Consider the following 25084-nt stretch of genomic DNA (forward strand, 5'->3'; position numbering starts at 1 on the left):
GCTTTCTGTAAAATATGAAGTGCTCTTAGCAGTCTGTACAAACTATTGTGAAATACATACGTGTAATCAACCCAGGTGTGGATGTTAATACAGACCTGAGTGTCACCTCATGGAGAGTTTTTACTAAGCAGTAGAGAGGATATTTTAAGCCCCAAAGAGGCAAAAAGGAAAGGAAAGCCATGGGGCTGTATAAAATGATGACTAGGCCTGCTGAAGAAACCATCTTGCCTTGGAAAAGTTTGGGTCACTTTGGTGACACAAGATGAAATAGGTGGCAGGGGCTGGAAAGATGGCTCAGAGGTTAAGAATACATGTTGTTCCTGCAGAGGGCTCAGGTCCTGTGCATGATGCTCACAGCTTTGTAACTCCAGTCTTGGGAGGGGGGGTGTCTCTGGGCACCATGCATGCTGCAGTAAAGGGAGATGGATGAGTCAGTACCTATAGCTATGAGTGAGGTTTACCTTGAAGAGCTGAGAATGAAGGGAACAATGAAAGAAAACGTGCTGTTAAGTGCTGGCGACCTCACTGGAGAGCCATGAAGTAAATATTTGCAAAAGACTTTAGTAGTTACTGACAGGGCATATGGGATGGCTGAGCCCGTGAGTCACTGACTAGGTAACATTTCAGTATCAGATGTGTGCTGTGCAAGCTGGCACATTCATGTGAAGGGCAGTAGGGAGAGAGCTACTTAGTTTTGGGGTTGTCCTTTTTTCTCTTTCTGCTCATAGCTTATGTAGGGCAGTCAGCTGCGCCAGATGCTGTGGAGAACACTCTAAGCTCCTGCTCACAAAACCTGCACAACTGAGGTGCAGTGACTGTTTTCTATCCACTGGTAAGGGAGGCCGTGGATGTTCAATGAGGTATGGCAGGTAATTGGAATAACACCTGCTGTTGGACACAATAGCTAATCCAAAAACAAAACCATGGCTATGATCTCCCTTGAAGGTGGCTAAGAGCATCAGGGTGACTTATTTTATAATTTTTCATATATATATTTATTCATATTACATCTCAATTATCCCATCCTTTGTATCCTCCCATTCCTCCCTGCTTTTCCCCTACGACTGTGACTGAGGGGGACCTCCTCCCCCTGTATATGCTCATAGGGTATCAAGTCTCTTCTTGGTAGCCTGCTATCCTTCCTGAGTGCCACCAGGCCTCCCCATCCAGGGGATGTGGTCAAATATGGGGCACCAGGGTTCATGTGAAAGTCAGTCCCCACTCTTCACTCAACTGGAGAATATCCTGTCCATTGGCTATAGAGTACCTATCTGATCTGTTGGTTTAAAAACTTCCCAATGGCTGTGATTTCCTAGGGTTGGCAATGAAATTGTACTTATATATTTTGGGAGAAGGGAAGTGTGGAGGTCAGGAGAACTTTGGGGAGTTGGCTCTGCTTTGAGTCCCATGGATTAAACTCTGGTTGTCATGCTTGGGAGTAGGCACCCTTACCATTGAGCCATTTTGTTATTTTATGTATGTTTGCCTGCATGTATGTGCACCGTATGTCTGCATGGTCCTTTCAGACCAGTGGTTGTGAGCCTCCACATGGACACTCTGAACCAAAGAGAACCCTCTGCAAAAGCAACAGTGTTCTCTGTAGCCCTTGTTTTTGAGATGGTCTCAAAAACTCAGATCTGCCTGCCTCTGCTTTCTGTACTGTGATGAAAGGTATGAGAGACCACACCTAGACCAAAGAGCATTTGTTACCTTTAATAAGCAAAAATCCTTAGCCTGAGAATGTTACAGTCATTGCCCTGGAAGTATGCTTGTGGGGATATGCATGATCTTTTTTTTTTTTTTTTTTTTTTTTTTTTGAGACAGAGTTCTCTAGCCTTGGCTGTCCTGGAACTCGCTCTGTAGTCTAACTCAAAGATACACCTGCCTCTTTCTCCCTGAATTCTAGGATTAAAGGTGTGCACCACCCACTGCTCAGCTGTTTTTTTTTTGGTTTTGTCCTGGAGCTCACTCTGGACCAGGCTGGCCTGGAACTAATAGAGCTCTGCCTTGCATTAAAGGTGTGGACCACCACTGCCTAACCCAGCCCCCAGACCATGCTTCTGTAAGTACAGGAACGTACACGCCATAGTTCCCAGGGGCCCTGGTGCTGATGGTTGTAGTCAGAGATTGCAATGCTGCTTGGTTGAACCTAGAACTGGGCTGTAAGTTCTTAAGTGTAGAGGAGGCAAACAATGTCAGGTGTCAAAGGCTTGAAGACAGGAAGCAAGCAGACCATCCGATGTGTTAAGGCTGCAAACGGCAGGTGTGGTTAAGGCATCTTACAGGAGAGCAGTCACCTACCTAGGCCTCAGTAAAAATCATTGGTCTCATTTAAATAACAGTGGGGAAATACTCTGGAAAGACCACAGCTTGTGAAGTTTGAACTAAAAGCATGGCCATTTTAAGTGACAAGCTATAACAGAGTGCTGAGGGTGAAGCCCAGGTAAACAAATTCAGTACCACCTGAGGGGTGAAGTCACAACAAGCAGAGCTTAAGCCCAAGTCTACTGATGACCCTGAAAAAACCTCTGCTGTCTCCTTTCTCATTTATTTCCCTGTAACATGCAAGGTCTTCTCTGCCTGCTCTTGTTCTGAATAATGACATGGAGACCCTTTAACCATTAAAGTTGCAGGCACCATACCTGGGCAGATACTCCAACCCAACAGTGTGACAATGCTCAAACTTTCTTCCAGTCTATACTAGTCTCTTTCCCCACCTTTGCTAGAACACTCTCCTCACCTTTCTTAAAATTTATCCATTGTGTTTTATGTGTACTTTGCCTGCACAATCAATGTATATCACACCCGTGTGTGCTTGGTGCCCATCAGAAGATGGCACAGATTCCCTGCAACTGGAGTTATGGATGGTTGTAAACTACCATGTGAGTACCTAGAATCAAAACCAGGTTCTCTGCAAGATCGCTGAGCCATCTCTACTTTTTCAGCAGCTTGATTCAGTAATGTGGACATGGCTACAAAATGCCATTTGGTGAAAAAGAGCTGAATTTTCGGGGTTGGCAATACCATGAAAGGTGAGTACTTTGAAAATAATTTACTTTACACATGTAACAACAAGAAATACAAGCACTTAGAATTGCCCTGGAATTTTTCTACTTGATTTTTGGTCCACAATTAGAATAATCTTCATGGCAAACAAAATTTCCTAAAGCTGCCGGGTGTGGTGGCGCGCACCTTTAATCCTTGAACTTGTGAGGCAGAAGCAGGGGGCAGTCTGGTCTACATAGTCAAGGACAGCCAGTGCTACACAGAGAAACCCTGTATTGGGGGGCGGGGGGCAGGGATTCCTAAAGCTAGTTAAGCCCACGGAGCACCTTATGGTATTTGCCAATTATTTCTCAATATTTTAGCTGGTCTCTACAGAATCCCAGCTCCTCATTCCCTGCCTGGCTGCAGTGCAAAGCTCTTCCAGCAGCTCTATCATCAACTTGGAGAATTACTTTTTTTCTTTTCTTTTCTTGGGTTTTGAGACAGGGTTTCTCTGTGTAGCCTTGGCTGTCCTGGTCTTACTTTGTAGACCAGGCTGGCCTCCGAACTCAGAGATCCATCTGTCTCTGCCCCCAGAGTGCTGGGATTAAAGGCGTGCGCCACTACCCTCAGTGTGGAGAATTACTTTCTAGTTTTTGGATCATAAGTATTTTGGGGTCCAAGGACATTAGACAGTTCTAGAATCAAGATGGCCCTGGCTCAAGATCAGAATCTTCTGGATAGAATGAGGTTCAGGATCTGTTGGGTGGCTAAGCTGGAGATGGAAGCTGGAGGGGCCAACACTGGTGGGTCGCAAACATAAGAATGAAATAAAAGAGGGAAAGGCTGGGAGAAAAGACTGATAGCAGTGAGCCCTCCTTCCAACTCTACTGGTCTCTCTCTAAAATTCTGAATAGAAAACTTGGGAACTTCAGTCCGGCTGGCTTTCTTATTGTTTTTCCAACTTCTGTATTGGATGTATCCACACTAGAATCCCTACAAGCAAACAAAATCAAGTAGGGACAATTAAAGAGACATCAGAACAGAAGGCAACATTGTAGCAAAGTACTTGATACTTACAATGATAAATAAAACCTTAAAAAAAAAAAAAAAAAAAAAAAAAAGCCTGCGTGGTGGCATACGCCAGTGCAGGTAGGCAAAACTTTGTGATTTGAGGCCAGCCTTGTCTATGGAGCAAATTCCAGGCCAGCTAAGACCCTGTCTCAATAATTAATAATAAAAATTAAATTAAAAATGGGGGCTGGGAGCAGACTCACTATCACACATACATACTTGTAATTGGGGAATGTGAGATTCAAGGGCCAACTGAATGCGTAGGTGGAGCCAGGCTGTTAACCTAAACTGGGAACCGCACTACCACTCTCACCCCATTTTCAAATGCTCAGGTAACACAGGTTGTTAGGCATGTGGTGTCTTACTCACTGTCACCAGTTTTCCTTGTTGGCAGCACTTCGGGTGTTCTGCCCCTCATACTTGAGGAAGCCTCTCCTGGGTGGCATCGCTTTAACCTCTGTGGGAGAAGCTAAGTTTGGATTGTGCTTTAACATCTAAAACAAAAACAAATTTCTTTTTATCAGGTCACATGAATGATAAATCTGGAAGGTGTTATAAACATGCAGGAGAAGCCATGAACAATTTAAAGATAATTACTTAAAATACCTAAAAAATCAGGATATAAACATACATGTCCATATAAACACTGAAGAGGAAGACTTAAACTGAGCAAGTGAGCATTCCGTGGTGGATGGGGAGAGGCTCACAGGTACTCCCTCTCCTTGAGTCTCTAGGTAAACTTAATGAGGAGGGTGAGATGTTGTCTTCAACAAACCCCACTCATGCATCTAAAAACAGCCCCAATGACATTCCCGGGGAATGAACACAGAAGCAGAGGGCCTAGCTGGGAAGGGAAAGGGGATCCAAGGGAGTGGGACAAGAGAAGGTAATGGGTGTTTGTGTGTGTCTGTGACCATGAACAAAATAGGTTACGTATGTGTATGACAAAGTTATCATGAAACTCATTACTATATATAATTAATATGCTGCTTAAACACAGCAAAAGAAAAAACTAGAAGCCTAACACTGAATGTAAGGTGTCCTCAGGAATGAGCATGTAATAAAATGGTAGAGCATTAAGTCCCAGTGTTTTATGCCAGCACTGTAATAAAAGCAAACAACTAAACAGACAAAGGTGCCTTCCTTTCACACAGGAGAACCTATAACAGGAAACAGTAACCTTCCGTATGAGGACAGGTGTTCCTTCCTTACCCAGTTTGTCTTCTAAGAAAGCAAGCAGCAGGAGGGCACTGGAGACAGCCTAGCAGTTAAGAGCACGCTCCATTCTTACATAGGACCAGAGTTAGGTTCCCAGCTCCCACTTTGGGCAGCTCACAACTGCCTGTAACTCTAGATCTGATGCCCTCTTCTGACTACTCTGGCACCTGCATTTGTAGGTACACATACTTCTACACGCACGCACATGCTCACGCACTATATACATAATTAAAAATAAAATAAATCTTAAAAAAAAAAAAAACAATTTAACAGATCCTTTGTTGGTCTTTCAGGGTGAGTTAGTTCTGGCATTTGGGTATTTCCAGAGTTTACCATCCTTGTGGCTCTAGAACAGTCTCTCAGGAATTCTCTCCCCCTATGTAACCTGGATTAGCTGCATAGTCAGAACACTAGTCATCTAGTAGGATGTACTAGTTGGTGATGTCATAATGCAGAGTCAGCTATTTTAATACCATGTGAATCAGAGCCCCCAAACTGACAGTTTGAAAAATGTAGACACGCAATATCAATGATACCCTGCTATGGAGAATACAGGAAAAATGACATTTTCACTTCCAATGGAACAATAGCCAATGTGGCAATCACAGATAAAAGCTAAGAGGAACAATACACTGTAGGATGCAAACTACAATAGAGTACCTCATGACGTAATATCGATAAAACCAAGTTAGGAATTGGTGTTTGGTTCAGGAAAGCCTAAAGCTTTTCCTCAATACCCAAAGTCCCACATTGACATAATAGCTCTCTAGCACAAATGTATAATTTTGAAAACATTAGAAAAAATAGCCTGGAAAATAACCTGGAGAATGTCTTCTGGAATTGCAGTGACTTCTGGAGGACTGGGTGTTCTGAGATTTTCACAAGACGTAATTGTAGGAGAAGGGGGGTCTACAAAATTCTTATAGCATTCATCTGAATTTAAAATCAATGGAGCACAGTCTTCCAAATCTCTCATTGAACTATTTGGCTTTGATAATGGATAATTTTTATATACCTACAAAATAAAAATAAATCATTGAATTATGTAAGTAAATAATGATGTTGTAAGTATATTTTTTATTCACTTAGTTCTGTTGGCATCTACTAGGGCAGGCCTGAATGATCCCACTTTCCTGACTGAGTTCTACACAAATCAAGAAAGTGGTATATAGAAGACAAAGTACTCCAGCACTCGGGAGGCAGAGGCAGGTGGATCTCTGTAAGTTCAAGGCCAGCCTGGTCTACAAAGTAAATCTAGGACAGCCAGAGCTACACAGAGAAACCCTATCTTGAAGAAAAGGAGGAGGAGGAAGAAGAAGAGGAGGAGAAGTACTACGTTCACTACTAACACAGACTTACTGGGAGAACCCAACAGAACAGTGGCTGAGCTCCAGATCTGAACAGATCCCCCACCCATCTCAGGCAGCACAAAACAGCCAGTTGAGAGCTGAAGTGGGCACTGGGTAGCAGCATCCGAGGCCCAAGGAGGAAGATTAGAGCTTTTAACTTAATGAAACTCTACGAAAGCTGTATGGGTATCTGCAGGACTGCAGACATTAGGTGCTAAGGGTAGAGCAGAGAACAAAAGGGGGAAAGGCTGGTCTGCTAGCCATGAGAGCAAGCTCAGAGGAACATGTTTATTTATAATGTATGTACTGCAGGCTCACTCCCACATCCAGAGAGGCTTAGCATACACTGAACTCACGCTGTCTTAAGTTAATAAAGACTGTACTTAGGAATAGCACATCAACAGGTGCCTTCCACAGGAATAGAAACATAACAAGTGGCGTGGTGGTGCAGGCAGGAGGATGAGATCACAGTCAATTCTCAGCTACAAAGCAAAGTCCAAAGCCACCCTGAGCTACATGAGGCCCTTTCTCTCTGTCTCTCTGAAAAAAAAAAAAAAATTATTTATACTGTATTTTGCCCGCATGTATACCTGCTAGCCACAAGAAGGCACTGGATCTTATTACAGATGATTGTGAGCCACCATGTGGTGGTTGCTGGAAATTGAACTCAGGACATTTGGAAGAGCAGCTGGTGCTCTTAACCTCTGAGCCATCTCTCCAGCTTGAGGCCTTTTCTCTTAAACAACAACAACAACACACACACACATCACCAAAAGATGTAAAGGAATGAAAATAGCAAGCAAGTACCTGCAGGCAGCCAACTGTTAACAAGGCAGTCTGCAGCGGCACCGTACAGTATGACTAGCCACAGCTCAGGCATACCAAGGCATGTTTTATGTGCTTAAAAACTGAATGGTGGCTGCCATACTGAATGCTAAAGACAATTCACCTGACTCATGAGTAAGGTTTTGGTTTTGCTAAATAACAAGGATAATTGAAAAATGGGGGAGGGGGAGACATTAAGTTACTTAAAAATCTGTTACCTAGAGAGAAACAGTTTGATCTATTTCTATTCATTCTTTATTCTTAACAATGTGTGTGTGTGTGTGTGTGTGTGTGTGTGTGTGTGTGAGAGGGGTGGGTGTGGTGGGCCATGCCTTAATCCTAGAGGCAGGCGGATCACTGTGAGTTCAAGGCCAGCCTAGTCTACAAAGTGAGTCCAGGACAGCCAAGGCTCCACAGAGAAACCCTGTTTCAAAAAAACAAAACAAAACAAAACAACAACAAAAACCCAAAAAAACCAAACCCAACCAAACAAAAAATGTGTGTGTGTATAATAATTTGTCTTCAAGAATGTCACATTTCTTGAACACATTCTTTTTGCTTGGTCCCTCTGACACCCGGACTATGACAAGACACAGGGCCTCAGCTCTTGGATATGCTCGCTGCACTCATCCTGCTGCTCTCACGAGCTAGTACACTGGGTCCTGTGGTTACATACCCCTTTCTATGCTGTTGTCTCTGTCTCAATTTGCCTTAAGCAAACTTTGACATATGAAACAATTCATGGCTCCTGATCTGTGGTGCTAAACTACCTCCCAGAATGCACTGCACATGCATTCCTAAGAGCTGCACTGGCCCAACTTGTTAGAACCACTGAGTGCAGAAGTAATGTCTCAGTTATAAGGACAAGATTAGAGCCTTTAACTTTGGTGGCACTTTACCAAATCTGTACTGCCCACTGTAGAAGGGATTTTCAAACCAGGAGTGCAGAATGTAGGTGGCAGTGGGGAACTTGTGTATTCAGCATCTAGAAGACATAAAATAGGCATACACATTAAGTTGAAGTAGGTATTCCAAGTTTAAATTTAAAAAAGTTAAATTACATATGTGTGTGTAATGTCTATGTGTGTGCACATGAATACAGGTGCCAAAGCAGTCAGACATCCCTGGAGGTGGAGTTAGGTGGCTGTGAGCATCTGATGTGGTTGCTGGGAACTGAATTTGGGTCCAACAAAAGACTCCTCTAGTAATAAGTGCTCCTAACCATTGAACCATCTCTTCAGCCCCAGCATGCCAATTTTTTAAAAGTTAAAAGCACTGTCAGTGTAGCTTGTTTAGTTTATTATTAATGTTTTAAACTCTAAGTATGGTGTGTGGTTTGGCTGGACAAGAAAAAAAATCAAGCTGGGCGTGGTGGTGCACGCCTTTAATCCTAGCACTCGGGAGGCAGAGGCAGGTGGATCACTGTGAGTTCAAGGACAGCTTGGTCTACAAAGTGAGTCCAGGACAGCCAAGACTACACAGAGAGACTCTGTCTTGAAAAACAAAACAAAACAAAACGAGATAACTATAAGTAAGCTATTTAAAGCCATGTATAGGGGCCATGGTACAGCAGGTAAAGTCATTTGTCACATAAAGTTTATGACTGGTGTTCAATGCCCACATGACACAGTGACTCTCAAAAAAGTTTTCCTCTGGCTTCCATACACACTATGGCAATAACATAACAACACCCATATACAAACATCATACATAATATACACATATACCCAAAATACATAAAAAATTTTAAAACCCTAACATAAAACAAACAAGCAAAGTGTAATGGTCTGGTATAATACAGTTCAGTTGGTGGGGTGCGTGCCTTGAGTGCACGAGCCCCAAGTTCATTCCCTCTACTGCAGAAAGCTTGGCCTGCCAGCATGCTTGAGAGGTAAGGGAGGAGGGTCAGAAGGGGTGAAGCCAGGCTGAAGAGGTGGCTCAGCAGTTACTGCTCTTGTAGAGGTCCTGGGCTTGGTTTCCAGGCCCATGGCAGCTTACAATTGACTGTAGCATGAACTACAAGATTCCAGTGCCCTCTTCTGCCCTTTGTGGGCACTTATGCACAGACATACATGCAGCCCAAACACTCATACACACAAGACAGAAATAAGTAAATCTTACAAAAAAAAAAAAAAAAAAAAAAAAAAAGATACTTTAACAGGCCATGGTGGTTCATAGCTATGATCCCAGGACTCTAGGTTGAAAAAAGAGGACTGCTCAAGTGACTCAAGGTGAGCTGGGCATGGAGGGCACGCCTTTGATCCCAGCACCCAGGAAGCAGAGGCAGGGGGATATCTGTGAGTTCCAGGCCAGCCTGGTCTACAAAGTGAGTCCAGGACTCAAAGTGAAACACTGCCTAAAAAAATATATTCTCCTTTATCTTTTTGGGTGAATGACTGGTATGGTGTGTAATACTCGTGAGTGTGGTGCGTGCACAGTGTTTCAGGCAACATGCTGTGCAGGCTAGAGGCAATAGCAAGTGCTCTCCTCAGCTGCTGCTGCTGCTGCCGCCGTTTAGCTTCTCTAGAGTGTAGCCTTGGCTGTCCTGGAACTCTCTTTGTAGACCAGGCTGGCCTCAAACTCAGAGATCCACCTGCCTCTGCCTGGCATGTACTCCCATTGCCTGGCTCCATGCCTGGGATTTTATGGAAGTTTGGGGGACCCAAACCCAATTCAGTCCTCATGTTTGTGTACCAAGCACTTTATCTGCTGAGCTATTTCCCCAGCCATACTTTTTTTTTTTTAATAAGCTATACTTTATTGGGAATTGACTTTTGAATATAACTTAAGGGCATCGTCCAATTACATTAAAAAAAAAAAAAAAAAAGCGAAACCAAAAAAAAAAAAAACTTAGCCAGGCGTGGTGGCACTCCCAGCACTTGCGAGGCAGAGGCAGGCAGATCTCTGTGAGTTCAAGGCCAGCTTGGTCTACAAAGTGAGTCCAGGACAGCCAAGACTGCATAGAGAAACCCTGTTTAAAAAAAAACAAACCAAACCAAAAACTTTAAAAGATTTTATTTTTATTTCTTGTGTATGGATTTTTTTTCTCGGCATATTTGTGCCTATGGAGGTCAGAAAAGGACATCAGAGGCCCTGGAATTGGGGATACATATGGTTGTGAGCATCACATGGTTGCTGGGAGTTAATGCAGGTACTCTAGAAAAGCAGTTAGTGCTCTTAACTGCTGAGTTATCTCTGCAACCCTAATTTCACTTTTTTTATGTATATATGTGGGGTGGTTGTTTCTGAGATAATCTCAAAGTAGCCCAGGTTCCCTCAAATTTGGCCTTTTCCTCCCTAGTGATGGGATCACAGGTGTGCCTCATCATAGCTATTTAAAGTGAAAATGATTCTGGGGCGATGGCTCAGCCAGTGACGTGACTGCTCTGCAAGCACGTGGAACTGAGCTCAGAGCTCCAGCACCAATGTACAAGTCAGGCATGCAACATGTGCTTGTCACTCTAGTGCTGGGAGGTGGGGTCAGGCACATCCCTGAAGCTCACTGGCTGGCCACTCAGCCTAGCCAAATCAATAGGCTCCAGATTTAATGAGAGAACCTGTCTCAAAAACTGATGTGAACAATCGAGGGACATGTGCTATTGTCCCTCTGTTGTCCATCCCAATCTACATGAACACTTCCAATCAGAGTAGGTTAAAATGTGGAGAAGAAAAACCTGACACACACTGCACATAGTCAGAAATAATACTGAAAACCTGTTGGGGTTGCACAGATGGCTTAGCAATTAAGAGCACTGGCTGCTCTGGTGGAGGACCCCGTTCCAGTTCCTAGCACCCACATGGTGCTTACAACTACCTGTAACTCCAGTTCCAGCAGCCCTAGTGTCTTCTTCTGGACTCTAGGCACACACATGTGGTGCACAGACACACATGAAGGAATCAAACATTCACATGGAATAAAGACAGTTGAAAGAAAAAAAAGTGTTAGAAAAATGTATCTCTCTTGAAATCAAGCTCAACCTAAATGGAATGACGCCGAATAAAACGCAGTACTATAGACTAAGAAGACGCAGAAAAGTACCTAAAGTTAATACTCCAAAACTAGAAAACGCTCTTTTACAAAGATACCTAGAAAGAGTATAAACAAGAAACGAAATTTTAAACTCACCATTTTTTTCCAGCTGCTGGATTATGGGTTCAAGGATGGCACAAGAACTATCACTGGTCACAGGCCCTGTCTGTGTGGCCAGGTCACAGGCTTCTTCACTGTCACCATTCAGTGGGGGACTGTAAAGTCATAAGAGTTAACATTCAACCTTTGCAGAAAAACTTCATCCTACTATATTACAGTCTGGAATAGTTCATTGTTGGTTTATGAAATAAAGACCGTGGAAAAAATCATTAGAAGAATTAGAAATATATTTGATACACATATATTTTACTTTAAACATTTAAAGTAGTATACATATTTACTTTAAATATACAAATATATAAAGGCATGGACGCACAAACACGAAATCCTAGCACTTGAGAGACAATGTGTATGATACCCTGTCTTGATCGTCTTGAAGAGGACTGATGACTTCTACTGGGGAATTTTTTACTCAGCATACAGATGCAGTTAAGTTAGCAGACCCAGTAATAAAGTAGTGTGGCAGGATTTGTTTGTTTTTAATTAGTCTATTTGCTAGAAACAAAATTATTGAAGCCCAACAAGAAGTTGAGAGGGGACTGGAGAGAGGCTCGGTGGTTAAGAGCACTTGCTGCTCTTCTAGAGGCCCACAGTTCAGTTCCTAACACCCACAGGGCAGCTCAGCCTGTAACTGCAGTCCCAGGGCCTCTGACACCCTCCTGTCTAGGTGCCAGAGAAGAACGAGGTGCACAGACATAAACTCAGACAAAATAACCAAACACACAAAACTAAATTAAAAAAACCCAAATCCTGTCATTATCTCAGAGTAAAAAGACTGAGTCAGTCATTTTATGAAGACTGACTTGCCCAGTTACGGATTCATAGGAGAAAACACTGCATGCCGCTCAGCTTCTCTAAGGAAACCAATAGCTCACACTTCATTGATGGAATTAGTGACTCAAGAACTTTAAAATATGAAGTAGCTGAAATCTTTCTAAAAGTGGCCTGGAGAGATGGCTCAGTGTCTCCTGCCCTTCTAGAAGACCCCAGTTTAGTTCCGGCATAGACATCAGAGACAGTCCATCTTACCACAGTCACAAAGGCTAAGATTAAAACAAAACAAAACAAACAGCCAGAAGTGGCACCAGGCAATGGTGGGGCACACTGTTACTCTCAGCACTCAGAAGGCAGAGGCATGGTTTCAGGCCACCCAGGATTACACAGACTATGACACAAATAAAACAAAAAATCAACAACAACAACAAAAAAGCAAACACAAAAACCCCATTTTTGCTGTGTGCATGTCAGGAAAGGGGAACATGCTCACTCAACTGCTAGTGAAGCACACAGGAGCAGCCACTGTGGAAATCAGTGTGCAGGGTCCACACAAAGTTGTAAATAGATCCCCCATGAGGCTCAGCCACGCAGTCTCGTGTGTGTACAAAGGAGTCTACATCCTACTACAGAGATGCTGGCTCAGCTACGTTCATCGCTGCTTTAGTCACAATAGCCAGGAAATGGAAGCAGCCTACATGTTCATCAGCTGGTAAGGTTTGAAAATGTGGTGCAGTTACACAATGGAATATTATTCAGCTTATGAGAAAACATTAAATTAGGACATTTGCAGGTAAATGATGGAGCTGTAAACAATTATTCTGAAGGAGGTGACCCAGACTCCAAAGACAAACATTGAATATGCAGAGGGCACACCCTAAAGGCCATGAGGCGAGGCCTTTAAGGACAGCAGATATAATACAGGTGTGTGTGTGTGTGTGTGTGTGTGTGTGTTGGGAAGTAATGGAGTAAGAAGGATTAAGTAGGGCAGGGAATGAGATGAGGGTAGGACTAGAATGTCAACTAACACTAAGGATCTTTTAAAAAGTCACAGAGACCTACTACTGTAGAAGTTTCCTAAAGCATACACACACACAGGAAAAGCTTAAAAGGAGTTACACTATAGCTAGGAACACTGGCCCATCCCTGAGATACCACAGGCTATCAGACAGAACTCCCACTGCCCAGAAAGGGTTACCTTTTGGAGTGATTTGTCAGAGAAACCCCACAGCCTCCCACACATTACAGACAAGATATGTCCACCGGAGTTTCAGAAATAGCCACTTTCTAACTGAAATTATGTCCTGATCCACAAGCCAGAACCCATGCCTGACACTGTTAAGAGGGGACCAGAACCTGTGGCTGGACAGTCTTAGGAGGAGAACCTACCAATATGAACTCTGCTACATGGTGGTAGGTTCATCTGAAGCTTAGTGACATCACTATGGCCACAGGTTAGTATGCCCACCACCCTTTCTTTTTGAGGCAGCCTCTCCTCATGCTATCCCTGAATGTCTTGGAACTTGCTATGTAAACCAGGCTGGCCTTGCACTCAGCTGCCTCCTCAGTGTTGGGATTAAAAGCCAGCACCACCACATCCAGGCTGATTACTGCAATCTTTGAAGGGGGTTTTTTTGGTTTTGTTTTGTTTTTGGTTCTTTGAGACAGGTCTTTCTATATAGCCCTGGCTGTCCTGGAACTCACTAAGTAGACCAGGCTGGCCTTGAACTCACAGGGATCAGCCTACCTCTGCCTCCCAAGGACATTACAGCTTCTCTTGTATGTGGAAAATGCAGAGGGCACACCCTAAAGGGCCATGAAGAGCAGCCTATAAAGACAGCTTCTTTTTGCAGATGGCTGTTCACACAGAGACCCAGTAGTCAACACGGAGAGGATAAAAGACTACAGAGTGGCTGGGTGGTGGTGGCGCACGCCTTTAATCCCAGTACTCAGGAGGCAGAGGCAGGGGGATCGCTGTGAGTTTGAGGCCAGTCTGGTTTCCAAAGCGAGTCCAGGACAGCCAAGGCTACACAGAGAGACCCTGTCTCAGAAAAACAAAAAAACAAAAAACAAACAAACAAAAAAAGACTACAGAGTGCTCAGCCCTAAATGGGAAATCATCCTAAGACTCAGGGTCATCTTGGAAGAGGCAGTGGAGGACTCGATTAAAATAGTGCTTTCCTGGCACAACAGGGCAGTTGCACATATGAACTGTTTTGACAGAATGTACAAAGTCAAACTACACAAATCCCAACGTGGAGGAGGAAAGAGATTTCAAAGTCCCTCAGCAGAGGAGCTACAGGCCATGATTATCTGCTGAGAGAGGGGTGGTCCCAGGCAGGTAGACTATGGTCCGGCAGTATATAGGCAGCACAAATCAGACTCCACGGGTTATTAAAAAAAGAAAGAAAACAGAAAAAGGACACAAATTGGAGGATGGCAGTGCTAGATGAATTAGAGGGAATATAAATTAAAAAAACCGTTAGGCTGGGTGTGGTGGCGCATGCCTTTAATCCCAGCAGCGGGGAGGCAGAGGCAAGTGGATTGATGTGAGTTCGAGGCCAGCCTGGTCTACAAAGTGAATCCAGGACAGCTAAGGCTACGGAGAAACTCTGTCTTGAAAAAACCAAAAACAAATAAAATAAAAAAACTATATAAAGTGTTCAAAGAATTAACAAAAATATTTTCAAGCGACTGGAGAGATGGCTCAGTAGTTAACATCACACACTGCTCTTCTAAGACCTGAGTGGTCCCCAGCACCCACATCAGGCAGCTCACAACTGCCTGCACCTCCAGTTCCAAGGGGATCCAACTGCTCTGACCTCTGAGGGCACCTGCACTCACAAGTACACACACCCACACCATGTAATTAAAAACAAATCTTCAGGACTGGAGAGATGGCTCAGTGGTTAAGAGCACTGACTGCTCTTCAGGAGGTCATGAGTTCAATTCCTAGCAACTACATGGTGGCTCACAACCATCTATAATGTGATCTGACACCCCCTTCTGGTATGCAGGTACACATGAAGGCAGAGCACTATATGTATAATAATAAATAAATCTTTAAAAAAAAAAAACCCTCAAAAAACAAAAAACAAAAAAAAAAACCACCTCAAGTTGCTTACCTTTTCATGTTCTTCATGTTTTGAAGTCCAATTGTATAATCTTCATTTAAACACATAGTATATTCAGATATACCAAAGTGCTCTAATTTAGGGGTTACACACTCAAAATCATCCATCTTTATGGCACATCTGGGAGTCTTTAGCACTTTAACAAAAGGCTCTTTGGCAGGAGGGGTTTCAGATACACACTCTTCTTTAAGGCTGTGAGCTGGCCGGGGAGGGTTTGCTGGGACTTGGGAGACCATGTACCGCTCAAGTCCAAAATCTGAAAGCTGTGGGCTGCGCAGAGGCTTCTCAGAAACAGAACTGCTCGGAACATATGGGTCAGAGAGGTCATCCTCCACGCCGGGCTCTTGAATGTCTTTACACACAGCCAACTCTGGGGTGGACTCACTCCCTTCGTGCTCACACACTGGGGGGAAGAGTCAAAGAGGCAAATTCTGGTTAAACATCAAGACTGAAGACTTCTTGATTATGGTGGCTCACAACCATCTCTAATACAATCTGATGTCCTCTTCGGCAGATAAAGCACTCATATACAATAAATAAAATAAATAAATAAATCTTAAGAAAAAGCAGCACAGAATAGTGTACTGAAATGTCCACGTCAGGGAAATACTGATGCTTTGAAGCTTCATTTCACAGTCTCTCCTGCAGCCCCGACATCTCACTTGTATTCTATCTAGACACTTTTGAGAAATGAAACTGTTTTAAAAAAACAACATCCACAAACAAAATCCATTTTCATTCTTTCTCAATGTGATTTATTAATCAGGTTTTTTTTTTTTTTTTTTTTTTTTTTGAGACAGGGTTTCTCTGTGTAGCCTTGGCCGTCCTGGACTCACTTTGTAGACCAGGCTGGCCTCGAACTCACAGTGATCCGCCTGCTTCTGCCTCCTGAGTGCTGGGATTAAAGGCGTGCGCCACCACGCCAAGCTCTTAGGCTTAGTGTTTTCTGGAAGCATTATTAGTATGAAATTAGTGTATAATCAAGTCCTCTAGATTTAACACAAACTGTAACAATATGATTTAAAATTTTTAATTTTGTAAAAAATTTTAATTACATTGTGTGTATGTGTGCTGTGCATGTACATGTCACAGGGTACATGTGATGATGTCTATTTTCTCCTTGTGGATTCTAGAAATCAAATACAGCCTGTCAGGTTTAGTGACAAGTGCCTTTACCCAGAGCCATCTTCCTAGTCATAGACTTTATTTTTAAATGCCCAAGCACAGAAGGAGAGGAGTACTTGAATGTATGGTTCTTTTAGGAGAAAAGCAAACTCTATTATACACTTTTTAACTTCAAAAGTACACTGAATCTAGTACATCATGCTGACTAACATACTTGCCACACATATGTACATGCTGGACTTCATTTTCTGACATGCAAAGATTATCTTCATAAAAGAGCAAGTTACCGAGGCATATTAAAGCCAGCCACTCAGAGGTGTGGGCAGAATGGCCGCAGCAGCAGTCAGCACGGCAACTACAAACCAGCTGGCCTCTAAAGGGCTGCACTGTGCTCAGCTCTCCCTGGCCTTTCTGTACCCTCACAATGTAGATATGTTAAATCCTCACCGCACACCGAGGAAAAAGGTCAGTATTTAGGCTCCGAGCAGGAACAACTTTTGAGCGGCTGACCTTCCTCAGACCTCTCGGATTACAGGCACACACCCATTGCTTTACTAAGCCACCACAGCACAGTAACTAAACCCCCCACCCACTGCTTTTTTTAAAAACAAGTTTTCAACTAAAAAGTATCTATCGACTTATATAGCTCAAGCATCTTACTCTGCAGAAGAAGAATCTGAATATGAAAGAAATCAAAGAGTACCTGGTGGCTCTGCAGCTACTGACCCGGCAGAGCTAATCAGGCATGCTTTGCTACCTTGCCAGGTGGCTTTACCTGCACTTTCTCATTTTAAACAGCTCAAAGAACACGTCCCTCCAGCCCTGGGCCAATCCTCATCTAACACTATGGGAAGGAGAACAAGGCAAGTTTTCTTTCCTGCTGCCAAGTCTTGCTGCTGTTGTTCAAGGTCCAGGAATGCCGCACAGAGTGCTGGATGCCCAGTGAACAGCAGGCAGGCAGAGCCCCAGGGGAGTGCTGGATGCCGAGTGAACGGCAGGCAGGCAGAGCCCCAGGAGAGCCTTTACTTCTCTTAACCATTCTGCCTTCTTCCACACTGAGATGCTACAAAATGAAAGTCAATCAAACCTGCATCTTCCTTGTCACGCGTTTGATATCCATACTTCTCGAAGAACTCTCTTAGTTTTATGATGTCTGTTGAATTTTTTTTCATCAGTACTTTTGTTGCCTTTATGAAACATGTGCTCTCTTGACTTTCCAATCTTGCTTTATCAAGAACACTGTTTACATCATCCTTTTAGAAGGAAAGCAAATAGATTACACATTTTCTAATCTTCAAGTTTACTTTGTGATGGTTATTATTATTATGTTTAAGTTTAAACTTACTATGCTTGAGAGACCAAAAAGCAAAAATTCTTCTAATATGGAAGCCCCTAGCTTGTACAAGCTGTATCCTGGTAGCCCACTTCTCTTTTCCCTAGACATTGAAGACTGTTTTTTTTCTTTTTTAAGATTTATTTATTTATTACATATAGTATTCTGCCTGCATGTATGCCAGCATGCCACAAGGGGGCACCAGATCACATTATAGATGGTTGTGAGCCACCATGTGGTTGCTGGGAGTTGAACTCAGGACCTCTGGAAGAGCAGACAGTGCTCTTAACCACTGAGCCAGCTTTCTGAAGACTATTCTTAAAGATGATTGATCCTGTAAAATTTGCTATTCTTGCAAGACAGTAGTTCACAAGGCTAATTGCTGTTTTTGCTTTTGTAATCAGCTTGCTCACTGCTCAAAAAGATTGACTAGGACAACTGTAAGACACACGTTAAAGTAAGGCCTGCCTACACACAAGCACAATACATGTAACCCTGTGGTTTTTGCCTTCATAAGCCCTGGCTGATGTGGCTAAATGCTTATCTTGAAAGCATTCTCAGGTGCAATCCAGGTACAGGATCTAAATAAAAACCTCTTCTTATGAACATCTTAGTCGCTATCAGACTGGTGATCCCTGAATGACCCCAGACCCATAACAACTTAAGCTAGAGAAAACTATCCACATAGAAAAATGGTTAAGTTAATAAATAGTACCTTTAGAGTCTGGACTTCTGAATGAAGGTCATACAAAATTCTCATTGGAGAATCCTCAAAGTCTTCAAGGAAGGAAAAAAGTTCAATAAACATGAGGAAAACAAACAAACAAAAAATTAATGTAATTTCTTAGACATAAAAATCCTGCTGGGGGGCTGAAGAGAAAGCTCAGTGGTTAAGAGCACTGGCTGTTCTTCCAAAGGTCCTGAGTTCAATTCCCAGCAACCATATGGTGGCTCACAACCATCTATAGTGTGATCTGGTGCCTTCTTCTGTCTGCTGGCTCATATGCAGGCACAATACTGTATAATAGTAAATAAATCTTAAAAAAAAAAATCCTGCTGGGTGATGGTACACACCTTTAATCCCAGCACTCAGGAGGCAGAGGTAGGTGGGTCTCTGAGTTCCAGGACAGCCAGGGATACACAGAGAAACTCTGTCTTGAAAAAACAAAGTTAAGATAATAATAAAAGCCTTCAGTGAATTACAGCACACATAAAGTACATAAATCCAGGCACAGTGGACCATGCCTTTGACACAGAACTGAGAGGCAAAGGCAGATGGATCTGTGTGGGTTCAAGGCTAGACTACACTCTGATTAACATAGCAAGAGCTACACAGTAGTGCCCGAACAGAAACCTAGAAACACATCAACACGATGTACAGCAACGGCTACAGTGGAATAAGACGCTGCAGTGTGGATAAAGGAGACTGATGCTAAAGTACTCTATATATTATCGGGTTCTGCGTACAGAGAGTCTACAAGAGCCAGGTCCACTCACACAGGAAAGAGACACAGGGTGCTTAAGGCCAGGGTGCTGGGCGGTGACAGGACTATGGGGAAAACCTGTTTAACTGACATGAGAGCTATTCTCTTTTTTAATGAACCAGAGTTAAGAGAGAAAACACTAAGCCTGCCCCTGTCTGCTAACCTAGGCCTAGTCCTAGAACCTTCTAGGCTCCGTACAATCTAACCCAGGCCTAGAATGTTTTCAGCATCTGACACTTACTGCCTGATAAGCTCACCCTTTCTTGTTCTTACTGAGCTCTGCGCTGGCTGGTTCAACTCAGCTGTTCTGGCTCAAACTCCTCTCCCAGCTGTGCTGAAACACTGTGACCAAAAGCAACTTGGGGAGGAAAGGGTTTATTCTGCCTACACTTCCACATCGCTGTTCATCATCGAAGGAAGTCACGGGAGGAACTCAAACAGGGCAGGAGCCTGAAGGCAGGAGCTGATGCAGAGGCCATGGAGGGTGCTGCTTACTGGCCTGCTCAGCCTGTATTTATGGAACCAATGACGGCCAGCCGGGGGGGGGGGGGGAGGGGGGAACCACACACATTGATCATTAAGAAAATGCCCCACAGGAGGCTTGTCTACAGCTCAGTCTTCTTTTTTTCTTTCTTTTTTAAAAATTTATTTATTCATTAATTCATTCCCAACTGTTATCCCATCCCTTGTATCCTCCCATTCCTCCCTCCCTCCCATTTTCCCCCTTACTCCCCTCCCCTATGACTGTGACTGATGGGGACCTCCTCACCCTGCATATGCTCATAGGGTATCAAGTCTCTTCTTGGTAGCCTGCTATCCCTCCCGAGTGCCACCAGGTCTCCCCATCCAGGGGACGTGGTCAAATATGAGGCACCAGAGTTCATGTGAAAGTCAGTCCCCACTCTCCACTCATCCTACAGCCCAGTCTCTGGAGACATTTTCTCAATTGAGGCTCCCCTCTCTCAGATGACTCCAGCCTGTGTCAAGTTAACATAAAATTAGCCAGCACAGTTATTAAAAGTAAAACACTGCTGGCAATCTTCCCTTTTAAAAACATTTTTTTTTCTTGTTTAAAAAAAAAAAATGAAATTTGTGCAGAAGTAATGTTTTGGTAATATAGAACAGTAAACACTTTGTGAAAAGCATTTTTTTTTTTTCCTTTTCGCAAGACGGGGTATCTGTGTAGCTTTGGGTGTCCTGGACTCACTTTATAGAACAGGCTGACCTTGAACTCAGAGATTCACCTGCCTCTGCCTCCCAGAGTGCTGGGATCAAAGGCTTGTGCCACCATGCCAGGCTTGCAGGGTACAACAGTTAAGATACATTACAATTATGGCATTTTAAGAAAATAATCTCAGAATCTGAAACTAGTTTTGCATCTTTTCTTTTTTTGGATAGGATCTCACTATGGTAGCCCAGCTGATTGCTCAGGGGCTCCCTACGGAGACCAGCTGATCTGAAACTCACAAAAAAAATCTGCCTGCTTCTGCCTCTTTGAGTGCTGGGATTCAGGGCCTGTGCCACTCCTTGACCTGCAACTAACAAACAGCGCAGTGCTGCGTAATTGTACTGGAAATACCAGCATTACTGGAGAAAATGCAGGTGCGTGTGCTGCAGGAGGGGCCCATTTAAAGCGAGACAAAAATCACTTTGTACATACAAAGAACAGCGCCTTAGCGCATTTTCAAACAGACGAAGGTGGATGTTGTTAACAAGCACCCAACACACAACACAGCTCGCCTCTGCCCCACGGGTCGCCGTCGCCGCAGAACCTGTCAGTGCCGCCTTCATCATGGCTCAGCTATGCCTGCTCTAGCGGGTGCCGCCGCCCACCGAGAACCGTGCCCGCTCACCGCTGTCCTCGCCATCCAGCGCTCGCAGCAGCCGTGCTGTCTCGCCGTCCAGCACGGTGGCCAGACCCCGCAGCTTACAGTGGAAACTCTGGATAGGGTTCATGGCGAGGGTGGCTGAGCCGACAGTCGACCTCCCGCTCCCCTCGAACGCGCCACTCTTTTGAATCCCAGCACGGCGTCCACATCGCCCGCTCCGCGCAGGCGCAGAAGAAGACTTCTCTCGCGAGAGCGGAAGTCTCGCACCACATCCCCGGAAGGAGAGTACGCCGCCAGGTCGGCCCGCGTACGCCGGACTCTCGGGTTGTGCGCGTCCCCGGTGAGTTCGTGGGCCAGGTGGGTTCTCCGGGAGGCCCACGGTTCCCTGCAGTGTAGTCGGTCCCCGGCTCCCCCACTTCCGGTGAGGGGCAGAGCGAGCTCTGGCATCGGCCCCGTGGCTGCCGGGCAGGGATTGCGCGGGACGTCGGGGGCTCGTGCACGTCCGCTGCTCGCGTCCAGTCTCCGGTCTCAGCGACCGCGGTTTTCGTGTCCCTTTTCCCAGGCGGTACCATGATCCTCACCGCTGCTCTCCTCCGCGGCCGCATTCCGGGCAGGCAGTGGATCGGGAAGCACCGTCGGCCGCGGACCGTGTCTTTCCAAGTGAAGCAGAACATGCTCCGCCGCCTGGAGGTGGAGGCGGAGAACCAGTACTGGCTGAGCATGCCCTACATGACGGCGGAGCAGGAGTTCGGCCACGCCGCGGAGCGCCGGGCCCAGGCTTTTGAGGCCATCAAGGCAGCCGCCACTTCCAAGTTCCCCAAGCACAGATACGTTGCAGACCAGCTAGACCATCTCAATATCTCGAAGAAATGGTCTTAACCCGCACCGCTCACCCTACAAGGTTATAGATACCAGACTGTGCTGGCCTTATACTTGGTCCTGGAGCTGAAAAAAAAAAATGTATCTATGTAACAATGTGGCCCCTTCGACCAGTATCTTATTAAATCAGACGTGATTAATAGTTGTTTCATAAGGAATATTTGGGACTCTACCTAGGCATTTGACTCATGCCTGTAATCCCAGCCGTCGAGAGGTGGAGGCAGACAAATTTTTGCTGGAGTACATAGTAAGACCCAGTCCCAGGAAGCCAAAAGAAAGACAATTTGGGGCTCTAACCTTGCTGTATAATTGCCGATCTATTGTCAGTTTTTTTTTCCTGGCCTCTAATTTGCCTCAACCCTGCATGTCTCCAAGTGCAGGACTTAAGATTCCCTGCCTTTCTGTAAAATGTGGTTTTATTATTATTTTTTTGCCTCACAAGTGCTGGTATTAAAGGCACATGCCACCATACCTTGTGTTTTGTTGTTGTTGTTGGTTTTATTTTGTTTTTTTTTCGAGACGGTTTCTCTGCTTAACAGAGCCTTGACTGTCCTGTACTCTCTTTGTAGACCAGGCTAGCCTGGAACTCAGATTCGCCTGCCTCTGCCTTTTGAGTGCTGGGGTTAAGTCTGGCGTGGGCTACAAGGCCACTCTCAAACTGGGTCCCGACCCCTGGAGGCTCCAAAGGACCCTTTCATGGGCGTTTCACATTGCTGCACATCAGATATTTATGTTACAGTTCATAATCTTAGCAAAAAGACAGTCATGAAGTAGCAGCGAAAACTATTTTATGGTTGGGAGTCACCACAACAGGAAGGACTAGGGTCGAAGCATTTAGGAAGGTTGAGAACCACTGCTCTGGACGAAATGTGGTACCTATAATCCTAGCATTCTGGAGGTGGAGGCAGGATCAGAAGTGCAAACTCATCCTCCTCTGTGTGGCAAGTTTGAGGCCTTCAAGAGATACATGAGACCATTTTTAAAAAAAATTTGTTTACATCCTAATTGTAGCCTTTTCCCTCATTCCCCCCTCTCCCTCTCTCCTAGTCCTCAGAAAGGGGGAGCCTTCCCATATCCTCTGACCTCAGATGCATGGTCCCTGGTTGGTGTTATCACTCTCTCTCCCCCCTGCCTGGATTTGTTGGCTCCACTGGTCTCCTTGTGGAGCTCCTGTCCCCTCCAGGTCCTTCTATCCCCTCTTCCATAAGACTCCCTGCGTTCCACTCCAAGAGAATTATCTTATGATTTGAGTAGTGTGAGTGGACATGTTAAGTAAAGATGTTTATTAGAACTGTTAACAGGGAAATCTGTGTTTCTCTCTAGACCATGTCTCCTATGTTGCTCATACTGGCCTAGAACTTGTCTATACTTAACAGTGCAATCTTGGGCAGGAGGGATGGCTCAGAGGTTAAGAGCACTCTGCTCTTCCGAAGGTCCCGAGTTCAATTCCCAGCACCCACATGGTGGCTCACATCCATCTATAATGAGATCTGGTGTCTTCTTGTAGTGGGCAGGCACACGTGTGGGCAGGATACTGTATAAATAATAAATCCAAAAACAAAAACAGTGCAATCTTGATTTAAACACTCTGCGACAGGTCTTACCATGCTGTTTAGGTGGTTGGTTTGGTTTTTCAAGACAGGGTTTCTCTGTGTAGCCTTGGCTGTCCTGGGCTCGCTTTGTAGACCAGGCTGGCCTCGAACTCACAGAGATCCACCTGCCTCTGCCTCCCAAGTGTGCTGTTAGGTTGTTGAACTGGGCTGAACTGAGCCTTCTAACTTGGTCTTTTGAGTAGATGGATCTACAGATGCATAGCAACTTGTGTGAGGTTTTTTTTTTTTTTTTTTTAATTTAAAGACAGAATCTCACTGTATAGTCCTAGCTCAAACTTAGATGTCCACCTGTCTCCTGAGTGCTAGGAGCAATGGTATATACTACTCCTTTTTAATATTTTATCTTGAGTTGGAGATTTCATAGAAAGTTACCAAAATAAGTACAAATCTATTGTTACTATCACCCCGTTTCCCTCAGTGGTAACACTTTTTTTTTTTTTAAAAGATGAGGCTGGCCTCAAACTCAGAGATCTGCCTCCTCTGCCTCCCCAAGTGCTGGGATTACAGGTGTGCTGTGCCCAGCTGATAACATTTTATTAACCATATCAAAATCTAGATCTGTAGAATTTATCTAGATTATAAAGCTTTTGTTAGTGCTGTTGAATGAATTTAGGTTGTCACGCGTTATACAAGGGCTCTACCAACCAAGCTCCATACCCTGCCAAACAACTAGTTTTTCTGCTCATTCCTATACGAAATCGCCAGGGCACTGCTAATTCAGAGGCTGCATCTCAGGCCTCCTTTTCCTAAGTGCTACTTTGTAACCATCATGTTCTCAGAATGTTTTCCTTTGATTACTACCATGACGACTTACTTGCTTTTTGAATAGTTTTTCATTTTTTCTTCCGTATGTGCACTTGTATATGCACAAGCTTCTGTGCACACTTAGCTTCCTGGAATCAAACCCAGGACTTCATGTTGGAGGCGACTGCTTTTACCTGAGAACCATCTCACTAGCCCAGTAGCTTTAGAGTACCTGCAAGCCCTGTAGGATGTATGTGCTGTGTGAAAGAGGCAGTGCCCAGATACTCCTCAAATAGGTAGCATAACGGTCTAGCATCCAACATCCTTCCACCATTAATGCAGACTGAGGCAAATTCTTTGTAGGCACCCGGAAGAGTATAAAACGACAAACACTGGCTCCTCTCTCTGGAAGCGTGCACCACCACTCCCGGCTCCCGGCTCACACAATGAATCTTAACAATATAGAACAAAACCAAACCCCATGAGGTCATGAGCACAAGGGCAAAGATAATTAACATCATAGAGCTAGTGAACACCCATAAAAACCTGTGGCATCAAAGAGCTATCC

General features: G+C 44.4%; 2 protein-coding genes across 3 annotated transcripts; one reads left to right on the forward strand and one right to left on the reverse strand.

Annotated features, from left to right (window-relative positions):
- Positions 1 to 4430: 4430 nt before the first annotated feature.
- On the reverse strand, positions 4431 to 21440 carry Ska3 (spindle and kinetochore associated complex subunit 3). The gene is made up of 8 exons (XM_051160629.1): positions 21305 to 21440; positions 18683 to 18744; positions 17722 to 17887; positions 15501 to 15912; positions 11578 to 11675; positions 8351 to 8436; positions 6098 to 6292; positions 4431 to 4553 (listed from the first exon to the last, which is right to left on the reverse strand). The coding sequence occupies exons 1-8, from the start codon at positions 21405 to 21407 to the stop codon at positions 4431 to 4433; spliced, it is 1245 nt and encodes a 414-aa protein (XP_051016586.1). The 5' UTR covers positions 21408 to 21440.
- Positions 21441 to 21598: 158 nt separating this feature from the next.
- Positions 21599 to 22392, forward strand: Mrpl57 (mitochondrial ribosomal protein L57). 2 transcript variants are annotated; one of them, XM_051161035.1, is made up of 2 exons: positions 21599 to 21620; positions 21843 to 22392. In XM_051161035.1, the coding sequence occupies exon 2, from the start codon at positions 21851 to 21853 to the stop codon at positions 22157 to 22159; it is 309 nt and encodes a 102-aa protein (XP_051016992.1). In that variant the 5' UTR covers positions 21599 to 21620; positions 21843 to 21850; the 3' UTR covers positions 22160 to 22392. The 2 variants fall into 2 exon arrangements, with proteins under 2 accessions (XP_051016992.1, XP_051016991.1); XM_051161034.1 differs by having other exon boundaries at positions 21619 to 21637.
- Positions 22393 to 25084: the final 2692 nt, after the last annotated feature.

This window comes from Acomys russatus, chromosome 18, assembly GCF_903995435.1.
Source record: "Acomys russatus chromosome 18, mAcoRus1.1, whole genome shotgun sequence".
Lineage (NCBI taxonomy): Eukaryota > Metazoa > Chordata > Mammalia > Rodentia > Muridae > Acomys > Acomys russatus.